We start from the raw sequence: 17021 nt of genomic DNA on the forward strand, positions 1-17021 counted from the left end.
TTTCCCCAAAATTGGACATAAGTGTTTTTCACAGGGCAGCGACGCTACAGTATACTACAGTGACTTTTGCTTTCAGTTACCCACTAACAGTAGACGCACTCGCCCTTCCCTATCACTTGCCCTTTTTCATAAATTCCATAATGAACTGCTGTAGTTTCTTTAGAACAAAATGGTTTGTCCTCCCTCTCTCCTCAAACTCGTCATGCTGAGTGTGTAAGATACTGTAACTGGCACTTGCCCTTCCTCAGCATTACCCTCCACCTGAAGATCTCCTGCCCGTCATCTCCAGCCATGCCAATGGGGCGAGGGATGGCCTGCCCCGTCCCCCAGGTCAAGATAGAGATGGAGTCTGACGACGACTCGGACATGGACCACCATCGGCCACGAGACATGAGCAGCGAGACAACGCTATGAAGTGGACGCTCGACGCCTTGCTCTGAGTGAGATTGCTGAACTTGTCTTACGGACAAAAGGAAGTGTCCCAGACACCTTCAAAAACTCTCTTTTGAACCAGTGGGTTTTGAATACATTTATTGAGCTTGTAATTACATGTTGAAAAATATAAGCTTCCATGTGTCGTATGACTTCCTTTGATGTATATGGTGTACTATTATCGCAATGCTATGTAAATGTTACACCGTATTGTCGTGTCAGCCTGTGCATACAGAGTTATGACAGGCCGAATTGGCCCCCAAAAGTGTATTTAACATATAGTAGAGGCTACACGATAATGTAAAGTTACTCTTGTATTTTCAATAGTTTTGCTGTATTATACGTTGTATTGTGTGTGTTTTCAAAAGCTGTACTGCATCTTTGATCCCTCACAACCAGCTCTTTTGACCATGGCCTCCCAAACCAGTCAGTGAAACATACTCACATTGGGATATGTACCTGGAACAAAAAGAAACAACCAAATGTCTTGATGTTCTTATGGTTTTATTAAGCGGGTTGTAGAGTTCAGGTTTTTTTGTTTTTGTTTTCACAAATACTGTATGAGAAATGAACAACTTCACCATGGGCAGGCCTATTTGGAAAATGTGTCAAAATGCCCCTCTGTTTCTGTAGCCGGGGGTCGGACCGCCAGGGTCCCGTGCCCACCTGTTGCGTAACTTAAATATTTATTACATTAAAAATACTGTATTGTAAAGTGCACTGTTTCTTGTACCTTTAGATAGAGGCTTTGCGTTCAACTTAACTGCCAAAAAAAAAAAAAAGATTATGTCAAGCACAATGGCCTACTGAACCATGCCTTTCAGCATGCTAATATGCCAGCTAGACCATTGCCAAGCAGTAAGTGTCAACATGATCAGCAATGTCTGAACACACTACATGAGGATATTTATTTTTACAGTTTGTCGAAGTTACTGTCAGAGGTACTGGACGAGTTACACATTGCTGTTCCTGAACGTGGCAACATAATACCATTCTGATTACATTCTTAACATGAGATAAGTAATAGTGTCAAAAAGATGTCATAACACTTACCAAATGAGTGTACTCACAGTGCTTTGAATTCTATTAAGAAACATAATTCAATAATAAACCACACAATTCATTGCGGTTTAGATTTGAATAATTATATAATGTATAATTTTACAAATGATTAACAGTATGACAGTTGACAGGGGCAAGCGCCCCATCACCTAACAAAAAATACTTCAATGTGCACTACTTCACAGTGCTAAATGGGCCTGGATGTTAAAAAGGCAGAAAAGCACTATTGTTCACCTAACACAAGAGCCGTACTCAGCTGTTGTTTAATGACGCTACCTTCACATGGCACATCAACTTCTCCAACCAATACTCTCTAACCAATACTCTCTTGAATCAACCCAAGTGGATGGTAGTGGTACCTTTGAAAAATTGCCTCATTTCAATAATGTTTACTTCATTTCCAGAGCTGGGCATACCGCCTATGTGACGGACTAGGTGGAAAATCCTAGGTGGAACGACCCATAGGCGGGTACTATTTTTTACGGCAGGACAAAATGGCGGATAAACGGGTGGCAGAAGGGTACCCCGGCTGTAGGCGGAAGGCGATAAACGGACCGCAAATTTTTCGGAAAATGCCCAGCTCTGTTTATTTCAACAATTTTGCATCCGGAAACAAAACAAAACATTGCACGTACAATGTGAAAGATGGCCTCCCTCTGAAGCTCAAAGTTTACAAACAAGGGTCCAGCACACCCAATACATTTTTAACATTGCACTGACATAATCAGGTTCATTTCTAGGTCATCAGGAAAAGCTTGCAATGCAATGAAGTATAACAGAATGGACACACTCCCAGTCAAATACTGTATGTGGTGCCTCAGCATATGTCAGGTGAGTTCACAGTAGTCGCCAAGCCGTGGAGTGGAGTGTCTGGTGAATCCGTCGGCAAAGCCCTGTCCTTCCATCAGCACTGGCCTCCTACTGCACATTGGGCAAAGTTTATTGCGCTCCTGGGAGGATCTCATCCAGATGATGAGGTTCCAACGCTGACCGGAAGAGATAGGCAGGGCCCCATGCATGTGCTGGCCCCGGTGAAGAATACCCTCACCTGCTCTGTGTTCAATCTCTGAACACTCAGTCTCATTTAAAGGCACCTGCAACAACAAAAACAAAAATGTGACGGAAATCACCCATGTTAAAAAAAAAAAGGTGGAATAAAACAGAACTAGGGTCTGTCGACAAACTCTGAGTCTAATACCGAAGTCTGAGTTTATTTAAATCGAGATAGGAAACTCAGAGTTTCTGGTTCCAGAACAGCTGATCTATATCAGTTTACTCAACTCGGAGTATCTTCACCTGGAGTTAAGCGCGTGCATCACAACTATGAAAATCACCATGGCAACTGGGAAGAGAAGGGCTGCATTTTCCACCACACTAGAACTTGAAATATTAATGCGTTCATACGGCGAGTTTGAACACATTTTGACGAAGAAATGCCACACCGCTGCAGCTGCTAAAAGAGGGAGACCCGCGTGGGAGACCATTGCTGCTTGGTAATGCGTAAGTTTCAACATAGTCCTTTTCAATCACAGTAATATAACGGGGGAAAACTGCTTGAATGGAAGCCTATAAATGTATTCCATTGACGTGCAATCTTGCGGGGGAAAAGCACACTCGGCAACAGCTGAAGATGAAATATAAAAACATTGTTCAAACAAGACCTCGGCATAATCTCGTGGAAGTACACTGAACAAAATGGTTGAATTCACTCAATTTTATTTTGTCAAGTGGTTGCACAACATCAAATCATCTGAATCCAGATACATTTTTTAAGTACGAGATGTATAGTCTACTTAAAAAAATAGATCTGGATCCAGATGATTAAATTCCGTGCAACCACTTTGAAGAAATAAAATTGAGTAAATTCAACAGAAACTTTTTTTCAGTGATACTATGCCTAATAGACTTCTCATATACATTGATATACACACGTGTACAGTGGTCCCTCGCTATGTCGTGGTTCACCCGATCGGCTGTTTTTTAGACACGTCACACGAAAGTGTGACAACTCTGACGAAAGCTGAAGTGAAACCTGAAACTGTCAGCAAGATAAGAGTTTTCTCGCTTTACTGGGAATAAAATGTCTAAAAAAGAAAAAGAAAAACTGCAAACCTAATTTTCTCTCAGAAAGGAGAGTACAAAAAAGCGCTTACTGCAGAGCCGCGTCAGGACAGAGAGGGAGGAGGAGGCATGAGGGATATGCGTGAGTCAAATTTGATCATTTCTTATGTTTGCACCTTCATATGCTGTTCAAATTCGTTCCAAAATTTGTCATCATTATTTGTATGAAAATGTTTAAAAAAAACTTCTCTTAACCAAATGTTTGGGCCTGTAATTTTTAATGTTCACTCATTCACTTCCATTGATGTATTTTTTCAAACGTTTGGCTAAAAGAGAGTCTGAACATGTCTGGCAGAGAATGAGTTAAGAAAAGAAAATTTAAAAAATGGCCAGCAGACAGAAGTTTCATCCTTCTCTCTCTCTCTCACACACACACACACACACACACACACACACAAACGCACACACGCCTATACACACACACACACACGTATGAAAGATATCCAAAGTACACTTACAGGAAAGAGAAGTATTGTAAACATGATCACCTGTCTCATATCGCCAAAGTAAAGGTTTCCCTCTGTGAAGTCCCTTCCCAAGGAGACGTTGAGTGTGACCTCTGCGTTATCGTAGTGGTAGCTGAGGTCCAGGTCTTCATTTATGTCATATTTGACAACAAAAGCTTTGTGACTATCCAGACAGTGACCTCCACAATCTGGGTAGAGCACAGATGTGAGTGGGTGTAGGTACTGCTCACGAAGAGGTGTGACAAAACCTTCATCAAAGCCAAGTTCACTTAGGAGGATCTGTGAAGAAAGCAAGACATGCCACTGGATGACTGACATTTATCCATTCCAGCTTTCATTCTTTAAGGGGGACAAATTACTTCTCATTGTCGCGTACACATATTAGTTGGGTCTCTTCTAGGGCAGGGCAGTAAGCTAAAAAAAAACAAAAAAAACATAAAATTTAATGTATATTTAAACAGAATTAACAAGATGAACACGGAAAGAATTTACAATTTTTACTCAAAAGCCGAACAGTGAACTAGTTTACAGTCTTGAGTGTTTTAGCGCGTAGGCCTATGCAAGACCCAAAATAAATTGCCCCTTCGGCAATAATGATGATGCAAAATAATGTTAACTAAGTTATTATCAGATGTGGGCATCGTCTATCCGTTATTAAGTTGTTACGTTTTCACTGAGAAATCGGTATTATTCACACATTATTTTGTTTTATTGGCTTTCCTTGTGTGGAGTTTGTTGATTTTAAAAACTATATACATTGAAGGTTTATATTGACAAAGGCTTGTGTGAAAGGTCTGAGCTCTCAAATTCTATTGGAATGATGTTTCTATCTGCTACAGAGACGGGCTGAGATATCAATTATTTTGTAGGTGTAGAATTTCTGGGAAAGTTCAGGTTTTAGAGGGTGATTCTAAAGTCGCCCTTAGATTTTTGAGGGATGTTTCGCCAGGCGCTTTAGGCCTTAATGGGTTCAAATCGTTTTTAAAGTTATTTAATGTACATGAAAAATAATGGTTATCAAATTAATTACAGACAAAATACATATATGAAGTATCCATTTAAACAATATAGGAAACGCCAGATGATGATGATGCGTCTTTGGAGGTTTCCGATGATTATTGATGACATTTGAATTCATTAGAGAAACCTGTGGGTGTATTTGAAACACACTGCTTCGTTGTGTAACCTCATGGGAAATTCAAAAGAAATCAGTAAAGATATCAGGAAGAGAATTGTCGACACAAGTCTGGTGCGTCCTCATGTACAATTTCCAGATGCCTGAATGTGCCACAGCCATCTGTTCAAACAATTATATGAAAATATAAACACAATGGCGATGTCCAAGTCTTCATACTGCTTAGGAAGGAGACGGGTTCTGTGTCCCAGTGATGAATGTGCTTTGGTCCGCAATATGCACATCAACCCAAGACCAAACGCAAAAGACCTTGTGAAGATGCTGTCTTAAGCTGGTAAAAATGAGTAGTTAACCACAGTGAAGCGAGTACTGTACTGGCATGCATGCACGGGCTGAAAGGCCAATCTGCCAGGAAAAAGCCATTACTCCAAAACAAAAATAAAAATGCCAGATTACAGTTTGCAAATGCATACAGGAACAAAAACCTTAATTTTGTAAGATCTGTTCTGCCCTGTGGTCTGATGAAAGGAAAATTGAACTGAAAATTGATAATGAGCATCATTACATTAAAATAAAGGGGGGGGGGGCTTGCAAGGCTCACAACACCATCCCAACTGTGAAAGACGAGCATGGCAGAATCATGGTTTGGGTTGCTTTGTTATAGGAGGGGCTTCAACGCAAGGCAAGGAAACTTTATCTATATAGCACATTTTATACTCAAAGCAACTCTATGTGCTTTACATAGCCAAAAGCACAGCATCTACAAGAATTGAAAAAAATAGTGGCATCTTGAGGAAAAGAAGATTAAGTGGAAATGCTGAAGCAACATCTTCAGATATCATCTAGGAAGTTAAAGTTTAGGCACAAATAGATTTTCTAAATGGACAATGAGCTGAAGCATACTCCCAAACTGGTTACAAAATGGCTTAAAGATAACAAAGTAAATGTTTGGAGGGGCCATTGCAAAGAACTTATCTCAATCCTATTGAAAATAGGACCACGGGCAGACCACAAAAGGCAGGAAGACCTACAAACTTCGCAAATTTACACCTGTTACACCTGTTCTGACAGAAGGGATGGGCAAACATTACCATCAAGTATTGTGAGAAGTTCATGGAAGGAAATGGTACCAAACTACGAATGAAAAGTATATAAAATTCAGATTTTGAAGAAAAGCAATAAAAAAAAAAAAAAATGTCCCCCAAAAAAATTATTTTATTAAATCTTTAGATTTTTCAATATTTGTTCATTTAAAAACAAAAGCAAAAAAAAAAAAACACTGTTAATTTTAATAAAATTAATTAAAAAAAAACACAAATCTTTCACATTATGATTTTTTAAAATGTAATCGTACGAGAGGTAATCTCTAATTATGTAACATAGGGCGCGCCTCCCCTACAGAAGGCTGCCATGTTACTACGGATACCCAAAGGAGACAAAATTAGCAAACGAAGTTCCTCCACATCATGACTTCAGCATGTGTAACAAATGCAATGCACTTCCTTTGTCACTTGAGGGAATACTAGAAGGCGTTTATGATGACATTTTGCTTGTACCTCTGCTGAATAAATAGGTGGTAGCCTTGCGACGTGAGGTCTCTCGGAGGCACCGTAGTGTGTGTGCTTCAAATGCACGCTCTTTGAGCTTTTGTCGTTGCATTCTATTCGTTCACCACTAGATGGCATGAAAATTCTACACAATGGGCCATTAAAGCAACACTGTCATATGTCAGTTTTTGATGATTATGGCAAAGCCATATGGACAAAAGTGGTAGTGTATTGACAAAAGTCAACCACATTTCCCATGCGTGCCACCATGTAGTGTCGTGAAATCCTGAGCTCTCGCTGGCCTGCAAGTAGGACTGAATTACATTTCTATTTCCAGTGGCTGTGTGAAAGATGAATAGCGATGAGGTAATGAATCCAATTTTGTTTAAACAATACTTTAGTTTTTTTGTTTTGTTTTGGGGCTTCTGCCATGACATTAGTAACAGCACGTAGACGTTCAAATCAACTTCCATCCTTATACCAAAAGGAGGAAGTGATTATACCATAAAGCAAGTCTAGACATTTGAATTTTTTCTTTTGTGTGCCAGGGTTGCTCCCATCCTCCTCAAAGTTGCTTAGTGCCAGTAAAAACGATACAGACCCCCCGTCTCCCCCCCGCCCCCCCAATGCATGTCAAAAGTCCCATACAACTACTGTAAGTCAATGTTTCATCAAAAGAGTTGTGAAAAAAATGTATTAAAGCCGAAGACCAATCACGGCTCAGATTCAGAGAACAGGTCAGCCGTGATTGGTGTTGTGATGTCATTTTCAGTCGTCAGAAGACAAAATGGCCGCCCCCAGAGATGGCTAAAAACGAGTGCATTTTGCTGTTTAATTTATATTCCACAAACGCAAAATTAATCAGAATGCCATGTTTTAACTAGTGGGCCTGCTGGGAACATATTCTTGAAAAAAATATGTTTGGGTTGACATCTCCTTTAAGGTCGAATTCTTGCCCAGTGCTGCTTTAAGCAGACAGAAACAATTTGGGTAATCCTAATTGACATAGTAAAGGAAAGGTTTTGAGTGATTCCATGTCAACCTGAGAGTTGGGAGGCTGCTATGTATTTTGATATAATTTATGTCAACTTCGGGTTTTAGCTGTATGTCTTCTTTCAGGTTTTGCTGACTGAGATGGAGCAAGCTACATGAATATGAAGTGTGATTGCTAGAAACAACAAAGAAGACAAATCTAAGATAGAGTGGAGCCAGAAAAAGTGGTCTAATCACCCCATAGTTGTTCATGGTGTTGGGTCGACCTTTAGGTGCTGCAGAACGCTCGAAGTGCTCCAGCTCCTTCATCAGATCCGCGCAGAAGCTCTTGTTGAACACCGGGAAGCGATAAACCCTGGGAGCTTCAACAGAATAGAGGAATGATTATAAGATGCTCTATGTGCCAGTGTCATGCCGACAAACAACCACATCTAATGTAAAATAGTACAAAAGTCAATAAAGCTACCACTAAAGCTAACAAATGTACATTAATTAATGCATTTGTAAAAGATGACCACAATGTTCATCGTTCAAGCCACGGCTATATAGGAGTTTGTTTCGTTTTTTAATACATCCGCTAATGCTAAGTTGGAGTAGCTTGTAGTAACTAGCTAGTAGCCTAGCAAAATGGTACCAAAAAACAAAACATAGCGTGTAACAGAAAAACTGGCGCCTATGGGGCAAAATGAATGGTACTACAGCCATCAGTGCGAAAAACTGATTTAAAAAATATTTGTCATGTGAATTAGAGTTACGCGATGTGAATTATTGGGGCCGCTTTTCAGTATTTTTCTGCTTATTGGCATCTGCTTTTTATTTATTTATTTATTTTTTTTGAATAAAATTGATAATCAGTAAATGATCAATTAAAAACTGGGTAATTTGGTCTGATTGGTTACCTGTGCAGTGACTATGCATGGGTAACAGCCAATCAGCAGTGAAAGGTACGATGCCGTGTATGGCTGTACAGTGCTCTGCTTCTCACACAAGGGAAGAAGACAAAAAGACTGGCCGAGAGCAGATAAGCAGTGCCATGAAAAAGTAGTGGCCCCTTAATTTAATTAAAAAAATAATAATAATTTTTACATAGTTCCTTTTTTTCTTAAAGGGTTAGGGTTAGGGAAGTCAACCTTCAAAAAACACTGCAAACAGGCTGGTCTCTCATGGCTCTAGACTGCAAAGCATGAGCTGCGGGTGATCAGGTTGTTTGATCAGCAATCGAAGGATTTGATCAAATATTCCAATACCGTAATTTTGAATGAAAATCATCCGATCACGATTGGTGGCCGATCAATCGGAGCATCCCTAGTTTTTGTCATATAAAAAAAGGGCAGTTCTGCTTGCCACAGTAAGCTGCCTTGTCTTGAGGCTAAAGCTAACCATTCCCCATGTGTCACAATGAAGAGGTAATTTGCTAGGTCAACAACATGGCTCCGGTTTAACCACTTGAAATAAAGTTGCTGATAATATCTAGAGCTCGGCATCGTCCCTCCATCCCCTAGTTTCCGTCCTGCATATTTAATCAACCCACGTGGTCCCAGTCAGTCAGAGTCAGCCAACTGGCGTCGAGAACTGACTTAATCGATACGTCACACGCATGTGCCGCACTCCTAACGCGCAGTCGAGTAAGGAGAAAATACAAAATAAAAGCGTGTTGTGTACCTTGCGGTCCAACAGACACAATGACGTGCCCCGTATTATTTTTATTTCACTGATTACCACGCTGTACGTGTCAGTTGTTTTTGTTCGATTTTTTTCTTTAGTTGGCGGCGTGTCTGCTCGTGCGTTGCCTGCGTGTGACGTGAAAATTAAGTTCTCGACGCAAATTGTCTGTCGCTGAAGAGGGACAGGCCGGGACCACGTGGGTCGTTTAATTATGTAGGACGGAAACTCAGGGACGATACCCAGCTCTGATAATATCGATAGGGAAATAGTGATAAGGCCTAGATAGACCAATCCAACGTCGGACGTCAGGAAGGGTTGGGGCGTCCGATTGCGCCGTCTGACTGACGAAGCGAACACCATCGTAACATCGGATACCGTCGGAAAGAACCTGTTGGGTGTTTCACCATTTCAGCATCCACAATTGGTCGGTGAAGCAAGTGCAGATCTAAAATATTTTCTTGTAGAATATCATCAAATTATCGTTATCCAGTTTTTTGAAAAAATATCGATATATATATATTTTTTGCCCACATCGCCAACCCCTAGTGTCCATATTGATCAAAATAATAAAATTGTACACACATGTAGAGAAAGAAAGTTATGGTAATGTTGCGGAGTTAGGACTGTATGTGAATTTGGGGGGATTCACCGGAGCGCCTCATCCACACAGTCACTCGAATCAAAGAGCGAGACCTGACACAGTGATAGGGAACAACGTGGCTTTAATAGCACTCCAATCCATTCCACAGAGCTCAACAACTAGCTCAATCCCGGCGTGTACACGACGACGAAGAGGCACGCATCTGCTGCTAACGGCTAACAGACTGAGTCGAAACGTCTCTCGTTAGGACCCCTTTTAGCTGTCCAACAATATGCCCGACATAAATCAACGTAAAGAAAGGACCCATTAGCTGCCCAAAAACATGCCTGGTGTAAAACACACAAACTAAACAGTAAACCAATGCCTGTATAAAGGAGGCACTAATGAGGAATTTACAACAGGTAAGATAACTTTAAACTCACCGAAACGGTTGTAGATTGATTCGATCGCTTTGAAAGTGTGTGTTACGCAAGTTACGCACAGTGTTTGTTTTTGTTCAAAAGAGTTTTTCCATGTTTTTTTTTTAAGAATTTCATTGGCCGTTGAATGCGTCAATCGCCAGCTTAGCATGTTTGGCTGTGACTGCAAACGCAATTGACGAATCGTCCATATGCAGGCGTGGTACTATTTACACATTCAATTTGTTCATTGGCTGTTGTTGAACTCCTGACACGGGAAACATTTGTTTATTGGATCAAGTAAGCAATCAATCAAACAAAAGGTCCAGCCTATGTTTTGAAATCTCGTGTTTAAAGCCATCGAAGGATGTGCATCTCAGGCTTGTCGTGGACTAACGATATTATTGGAATACTTTTACTGGTTGGGTAACTAGTGGCGCGTTTGAAGTGTTCCAAGGCAATTTTTGTCATTTGCCCATTTCGCCGAGTCGGTTGAGATGAACTTTGGCCGCCTCGTGACCATGTCACACGCATGAGGGATGATTAGTGGGCCAGACTAAAATCCACTTCCGCCCTTGCTTAGTCTTACCCTAACTTGTCGCCCTCCGTCCCAAAAATGGGCGTCCGGGACGGAGGGACAAACCATTCTGGCCCCAGGACGGACTGCCCAGCTCCTGCGATTACATATAAAGTCAATACAGTTTGCATAGTTACGAGCGAATCTGTAAAGCTACACTGCAGCCAAACGGCTTCAGGATTGTGCTTACTATGTAGCATATATGCAAGGTAATAAGTGGACAGTGGACAAACAATGTAGGAGAAAATAATCATTGCCGTCTATGGGCACCGGGACTTGGAAGACACAGCCAGCCTGCCTCCTAGCGGTCGGAGAAGGGACTGCCTTTCAACGCGTGAATCTTGAGCACTACTGTGAATATCTTGAAACGGCGTGACGTTTGTGTCAAAACACAAAAGCACATTCCACAATTCACATTCACAAGTATGAATGTTGACAAATGATAAGTCATGATAAATGCATACACAGCAACAGAAATCTGAAAAACACATTAGAATTGCGGATGTATTTGTGTGAAAAAAATTTGAGACAAATTTCTCTGCAGAGAAAATAAGCAGTTGTCACAACACTGCGCTTCAGGACCCACTGGAGCAAAGCCACCAAGCAGTGGGTCGGAAGGCCAGTTCTTCGAGAAATGTCTCACAACTATAGAAGACTTTTGCTTCTTAACTTTGTAGAGGCCAAATTGGAAAATGTGACATTATCACTGTCTTATAGCACTCCTGGTTCAGTGTCAAATTCACTGATTGTAGATCCCAAAACAATAAAAGGTTGACCTTTTAGCAAAGCATCAGTCACATTTTTGTTGACAGCAGTAATCCAACTTTGTTGTATATCTCCTTTGCTAAATGTCGCAAAGCTACATAAACAGTGATCCTTAACACAATAATCTACATCTCCCGCACCCAACGTTCACCCCCTCTTCAGTATTTTGTTGTTGGTGGTAGCTTGAGTATTATAATAATATTTTTATCACATGTCCTTACTGTGTAGTGAGTTGATCTGGGGCCTTTTCTGCAGATCTTTTCCACATCAGGAAGTTAATATACAATGCTTTTAGGACTATCTAGGCTTAGCATCGCTACTGTATCCATAAGTAGGGAGATGCAAGACACATCAGCTATCACCGAAGTCTCTTTGGTGAATGTTCCGGTCCTTGCAACAAATTCTCTCGGGGGAGAAAGGAAAGGCATAACTGTGCAATGACCACACTGGCACCAAGGCAGGTCTTTTTGCCCCATGTGTTCAATTTGTCACCAAACTGTCGCTTTCAACCTCTGACTGCTGCAGATTTTTAGCATTGATCAAAACCGTCTCAAATGAGTAATGGCATATAGCACATGCAAAATCCATCACAGCTTGTAATCTGTCAGCCAAACGACCGCTAACCTGGTTTCCGGAGTTGGTCTTGTGACGTTACGCATATACCAGGAGCAATGTCAAAAGCATCTGTTATTGGTCGACAAAAGTGATGGCAATGTCCAACAAAGTGCCCCCTGAGGTTGATGAATTATTGTGTTGAACTCTTATTCTAGAATTGCTATGTTAATCAGAATGCTTACACATACAGTGTAGTCTTGCCAAACCTTAATTAGGGTTGACTTCCCCGTTGAGGCTGGAGACTCTATCGAAATTGTAATAAATCCCAGACCTCTATAACTCACAACTACTCTTAACATTACTATGAGCCCATTAACGTTATATAAACACAAGGAGCAGCTCTGCTAGCTCACAGTCCCTCCAAACGTGCCTGTTGATTGCTTCAATTTGTTTACAGCCAATGCAATCATCAAGTCATACAAAGCACACTGCGTTACCTTTTGTATCAAATACGTTATATAAATACATTGGAAAAGCTTTTAACATGTGTTGTAAATGTGTTCAAGACATTTAAACAATTCAGAGTTGGATTTTGTATTACTCAGAATTTTGATGCCAATACTGTATTTTCCCTTTTACTGCAAATTTACTGCATGGCTAATTCAGGTCGACGTTTTACTTTGCCGAACAACGAACCAAGTGGCAGCGACAACAATGGATATCGTGCCTGCGAGAACAAAGGGACCTAAATGACTAGATGATGCCATTGCCATATCAATCTGCCATATGGATCAAGAATGCGGTGGCGTAAGTGGTATGTGCGAGTGTAGGCTTCACAAACACAGACACACGCGCACACACACACACGCTGTGCTCAAATACATAGACAATTTGGAGGATATGACTATTAAAAAAATATTTTCTTAACATGGTCTTTTTTGTCATTGATTTTAACTCGGAGCAGGTGGGTCTTGAAAGTATCCACCGCAATAAACGTGGGTTTGTTGTAATTTTGATTTATCTTTGCAACATACTAATATGTAAGAGACACACTATTGATTTATCTTAAGTGTCTACTTAGGTGGCATACACTAAAATGTTACTATAGTTGCATTACTTTGTTAAAAATTATCTTGTAAATGTCCAACAAAATTCATACGAAACAAACATTTTGTTCAGCTCACCTGTTTCTTTTTCCAACAAGTCAGAAAGACTTTTGAGTGTGACATTATGACTTTGACAATACTTGACCATATGCTTGAACTCTGGCGCAAGGAACGTCTCCTAAGAAGAAACATGCAAACGTATCAGAAAAATGTTTCGGATAAATAATAGTGACACTTTCAAGAACAAATACTCTACCTGCAGGTGGTAGACATGAGGGTGCAGAGGCTGGTATGTGTTTTTTATGACAGCAGCTCTGTCAACAGATGTCTCAGCAAGACACATTCGCCTGTCCAATTCCTGGGAAATCTAAGAGAAATAAAAATGGACATCAAAGGTTCTCAACAGTGGTTTGCAAAAGTACCTGAGATGGAGGACAAGTTGCTATTGTTAGGACTTATGACTTGCTTGCCCAAAAGGTGGGAACAACTTGACTTAACTTGAACTACATGACTTGACAAGTCGTCTTGTTTATCGTTTGAAATCTTGCATTTTAACACAGTTTGCCTTTTTAGGAATGAAAGCAAGAAAGATAAAGAAAGAAAGAAAGAAAGAAAGAAAGAAAGAAAGAAAGAAAGAAAGAAAGAACAAACGAACGAACGAACGAAAGAAAGAACAAACGAACGAACGAACGAAAGAAAGAAAGAAAGAACAAACGAACGAACAAAAGAAAGAAGGAAACCCAGTCAGCGCAACTTGTTAGCGTGAAGTGGCAACATAAGCCGCTTTTCCATTGCAGGAACCTTGACTTCACCTGACTTGACCTATTGACTTCAAAAGCCATCATTAATTAAAACAAACATACCCTTAAACAATCATTATCAAATATTGTTGGTTGATAATTCAATCCTTTTTATTTTTGTCAAAACATCAGTTTGTTCGGTAGTGACTGCAAAATTTCAAATAAGACCATATTGTTGCTGCTGTTGCAGTAATACTTTGTGTGAGGGCAGCATTGTAATCACTTAACTACTTTTGCTATATTTTAACTTTTAACGTGTATTATAACTAATGAAACATTATTTTTTCCATTTTCTACTTCTTTGTGCTGTACTCAGGGTTGCAGGGGGTTGGAGTTGATCGCAGCTGACTTAGGGCAAAAGCAGGGTACACGCTGGACCGGTCACCTGTCCATCGCAGTGCTCTTCATTGAAAAACTGTGGTTTCACCTTCCACATGAAAATTGAATTGGAATGACAAACATTTTTTTGTAACATACATTTCCCTGTATGTATGTTCCCTCTCTCTCTGTTTTTTGAGAGACATCCGGTGGTCTTGTCTTTTCCTCTATGCTCTTCTGACTTTCCTTTGCTCTATGCTGGATAATTCATTGGTAGACTTCAGCTTTCCTTCTTCCTTCCATCTCTTATTTCTTTCTCTTTCCTTTATTAAATATTCTTTGAATTTCACTGAGTCATTCTAACCCTTCGCCTGTTCTTCGTGTCTGCTAGGCTTTTTGGCATTTTGGTGTTTTTCCCTTCAAATTAAGATAAAATATGCAATAGAATATTGTTAAAATCAGAAAGATCTATGCATGACATATGTATCTATGTATTATATTATGTAAAACTTACTTTATTCAAAAATAAACATCATATTGTCATTAAAGAAACCATTATGTCACAACCGAAACCTTTCTGTATGTTTCGGTAGTGACTGTTTCAGTTTTATTTTTCCCTTCAAATTAAGTTAAATATGGAATAGAATATTGTTAAAGTCAGAAAGATCTATGTATGACATATGTATCTATGTATTATATTATTTAAAACTTAATTTACTCAAAAAGAAACATCATATTGTCACTACCGAAACCATTCTGTCACTACCGAAATGTCTCTGTAGTGACCGTTTCGGTAGTGACGTTTTGTGATAGTTGTTGACAATACTCAACAATGCACAATGTGGCTACCACAGACAGTTTTGAGCATGAGTACAGAGATAGAAAACAGTACATTTAGCATTAAAATCAAAAGTGCTCATTTTATTGCCGAAATGAGGTGTTTGGTAGTGACGGTCCTTAGAACCACATGCTGATTTTCAGACTTTGGAGGGCACATAACTTAATAATGCTGTCAACTAATTACTCGCCATGTGGTCAGTGATGAACATGAAGAGTTGGGACAGGTTTTTTTACATTAAAACCTCTCATTTGAAAAAAAATCACAAAATCAGTGTAAATCTTTCACAATACATTTAAAAGCAACCAAAGTGTTCTATTAAAGTAAAGTATTTTGTAAATTGGCAAAAATCTTCTACATTTTTTTTCATGAATTGAAATTCAGGACTCAGAGATTGGGACAGTCACCTCCCAATAGGAAGTGACATAGAAAAGATGACTTTTTATCCAGTTTAATAGTATCTCAATTAATGCCTTGTGGTAAAATAGATCATCAATCAATCAATCACATTTTATTTATATAGCACTTTTCATACATAAAAATGCAACTCATGATGCAAAATGCAAAAGTGCTTAACAAGATATGACTAAATATGCAAGGTCTGAACACTTCATATATATATATATATATATATATATATATAAATAGATAAATAAAGAGAGAGAGAGTGTGAGAGTGAGAGAGAGAGTGAGAGAGAGAGAGAGAGAGAGAGAACTTGTCCATCACAACTTGTCCATCATAACTTTATCCCTGACCTGTCTTATGTGTTCTTTTGGCTTCATGGTGCTATTTGTTCACTAATTCTCTTCTAACTAACTGGTTAAATCTGTAGTAACATAAGGTCTGAGCTCACTTACCTTGTTACGAATATCCTCAAACTGTTGCTCCGTGACGCAGCCAAGCCCCTTCAGGAGCTAAAATATACGCACCACATAGGTTAACGAGGTTTCCATGTTTTCAATAATGCAATCAAAACAAGCAATCCTGGACTCAACTCACTGCTCCATAGTCTCGTCTGAACTGCTCCTCTGTCATAAAGCGAACGTGAAGCTTGTAGTCCTCAAGAAAAATGTTGTCTGTCATGAAACAGCTGCAGATATAAAACCGTGGCTGTCCCTTTCCTTTGTTTGTCATTGTGGTCACTGGTCACTATGAAAAGTTCTGACTACAACTTACAAAACAGCTACACACAAAACAACTGACATGCTATGCGTTACACGAATACTACTACTGTACATTATTTACAAGTGCGCCTAACTACCGCTTCCGGTTCACAAAGGAAACATGTGACAAGTGCGATCAATAACAAAACATTTATTAAAGAAATATAAGGATGGAAAGCAAAATTTTATATGAATAACGATTTGCCAATACAGAAGAATTATGTTTCCCACCAAAATCGTTGATCTACAATATTTAAAAACACGTGTTGAGTGTCAAACAATTCATGCAAGTGACGCTAGCGACCCCTGAAGGAACAAACCTAAAGTTGCAAAAACAACATACACTACACTACGTTTTGTTACTTTTTTTTGTGCAGTATTAGCTACTGTCAGTTTTGTCGCAATAAATTGAAAATTAATGTATTTACTGCACAGTACTGTATAAGAAAAACAAGAGGAATATTTCTTTAATGGCATT

General features: G+C 39.6%; 2 protein-coding genes across 5 annotated transcripts in view; one reads left to right on the forward strand and one right to left on the reverse strand.

Annotated features, from left to right (window-relative positions):
• slc4a5a (solute carrier family 4 member 5a) overlaps positions 1–1147 on the forward strand; it is a 53239-nt gene extending 52092 nt beyond the window's left edge. For all 4 annotated transcript variants that reach the window (XM_086029948.1, XM_086029949.1, XM_086029950.1 and 1 more), the window contains exon 26: positions 249–1147. In XM_086029948.1, the coding sequence (XP_085886074.1) occupies positions 249–414 (166 nt within the window). In that variant the 3' untranslated portion in view covers positions 415–1147. The remainder of the gene's footprint in view (positions 1–248) is intronic.
• A 408-nt stretch (positions 1148–1555) lies between these two features.
• On the reverse strand, positions 1556–16691 carry ogfod2 (2-oxoglutarate and iron-dependent oxygenase domain containing 2). The gene is made up of 7 exons (XM_086029952.1): positions 16380–16691; positions 16238–16294; positions 13681–13791; positions 13503–13602; positions 7995–8119; positions 4104–4361; positions 1556–2588 (listed from the first exon to the last, which is right to left on the reverse strand). The coding sequence occupies exons 1-7, from the start codon at positions 16512–16514 to the stop codon at positions 2322–2324; spliced, it is 1053 nt and encodes a 350-aa protein (XP_085886078.1). The 5' UTR covers positions 16515–16691; the 3' UTR covers positions 1556–2321.
• Positions 16692–17021: the final 330 nt, after the last annotated feature.

Source organism: Filicampus tigris, chromosome 5 (genome assembly GCF_054856515.1).
Source record: "Filicampus tigris isolate MCC_2025a chromosome 5, RoL_Ftig_1.0, whole genome shotgun sequence".
Lineage (NCBI taxonomy): Eukaryota > Metazoa > Chordata > Actinopteri > Syngnathiformes > Syngnathidae > Filicampus > Filicampus tigris.

Excerpts from the sequence above, each read along its gene's own strand:
- ogfod2 (XM_086029952.1), bottom strand. The coding sequence starts at position 16,514 with ATGACAAACAAAGGAAAGGGACAGCCACGGTTTTATATCTGCAGCTGT. Across the intron at positions 13,792-16,237 it reads TTGAGGATATTCGTAACAAG|ATTTCCCAGGAATTGGACAG; the intron begins GTAAGTGAGCTC and ends TATTTCTCTTAG. Across the intron at positions 4,362-7,994 it reads ACACCATGAACAACTATGGG|ATCCTCCTAAGTGAACTTGG; the intron begins GTGATTAGACCA and ends CTTTCTTCACAG.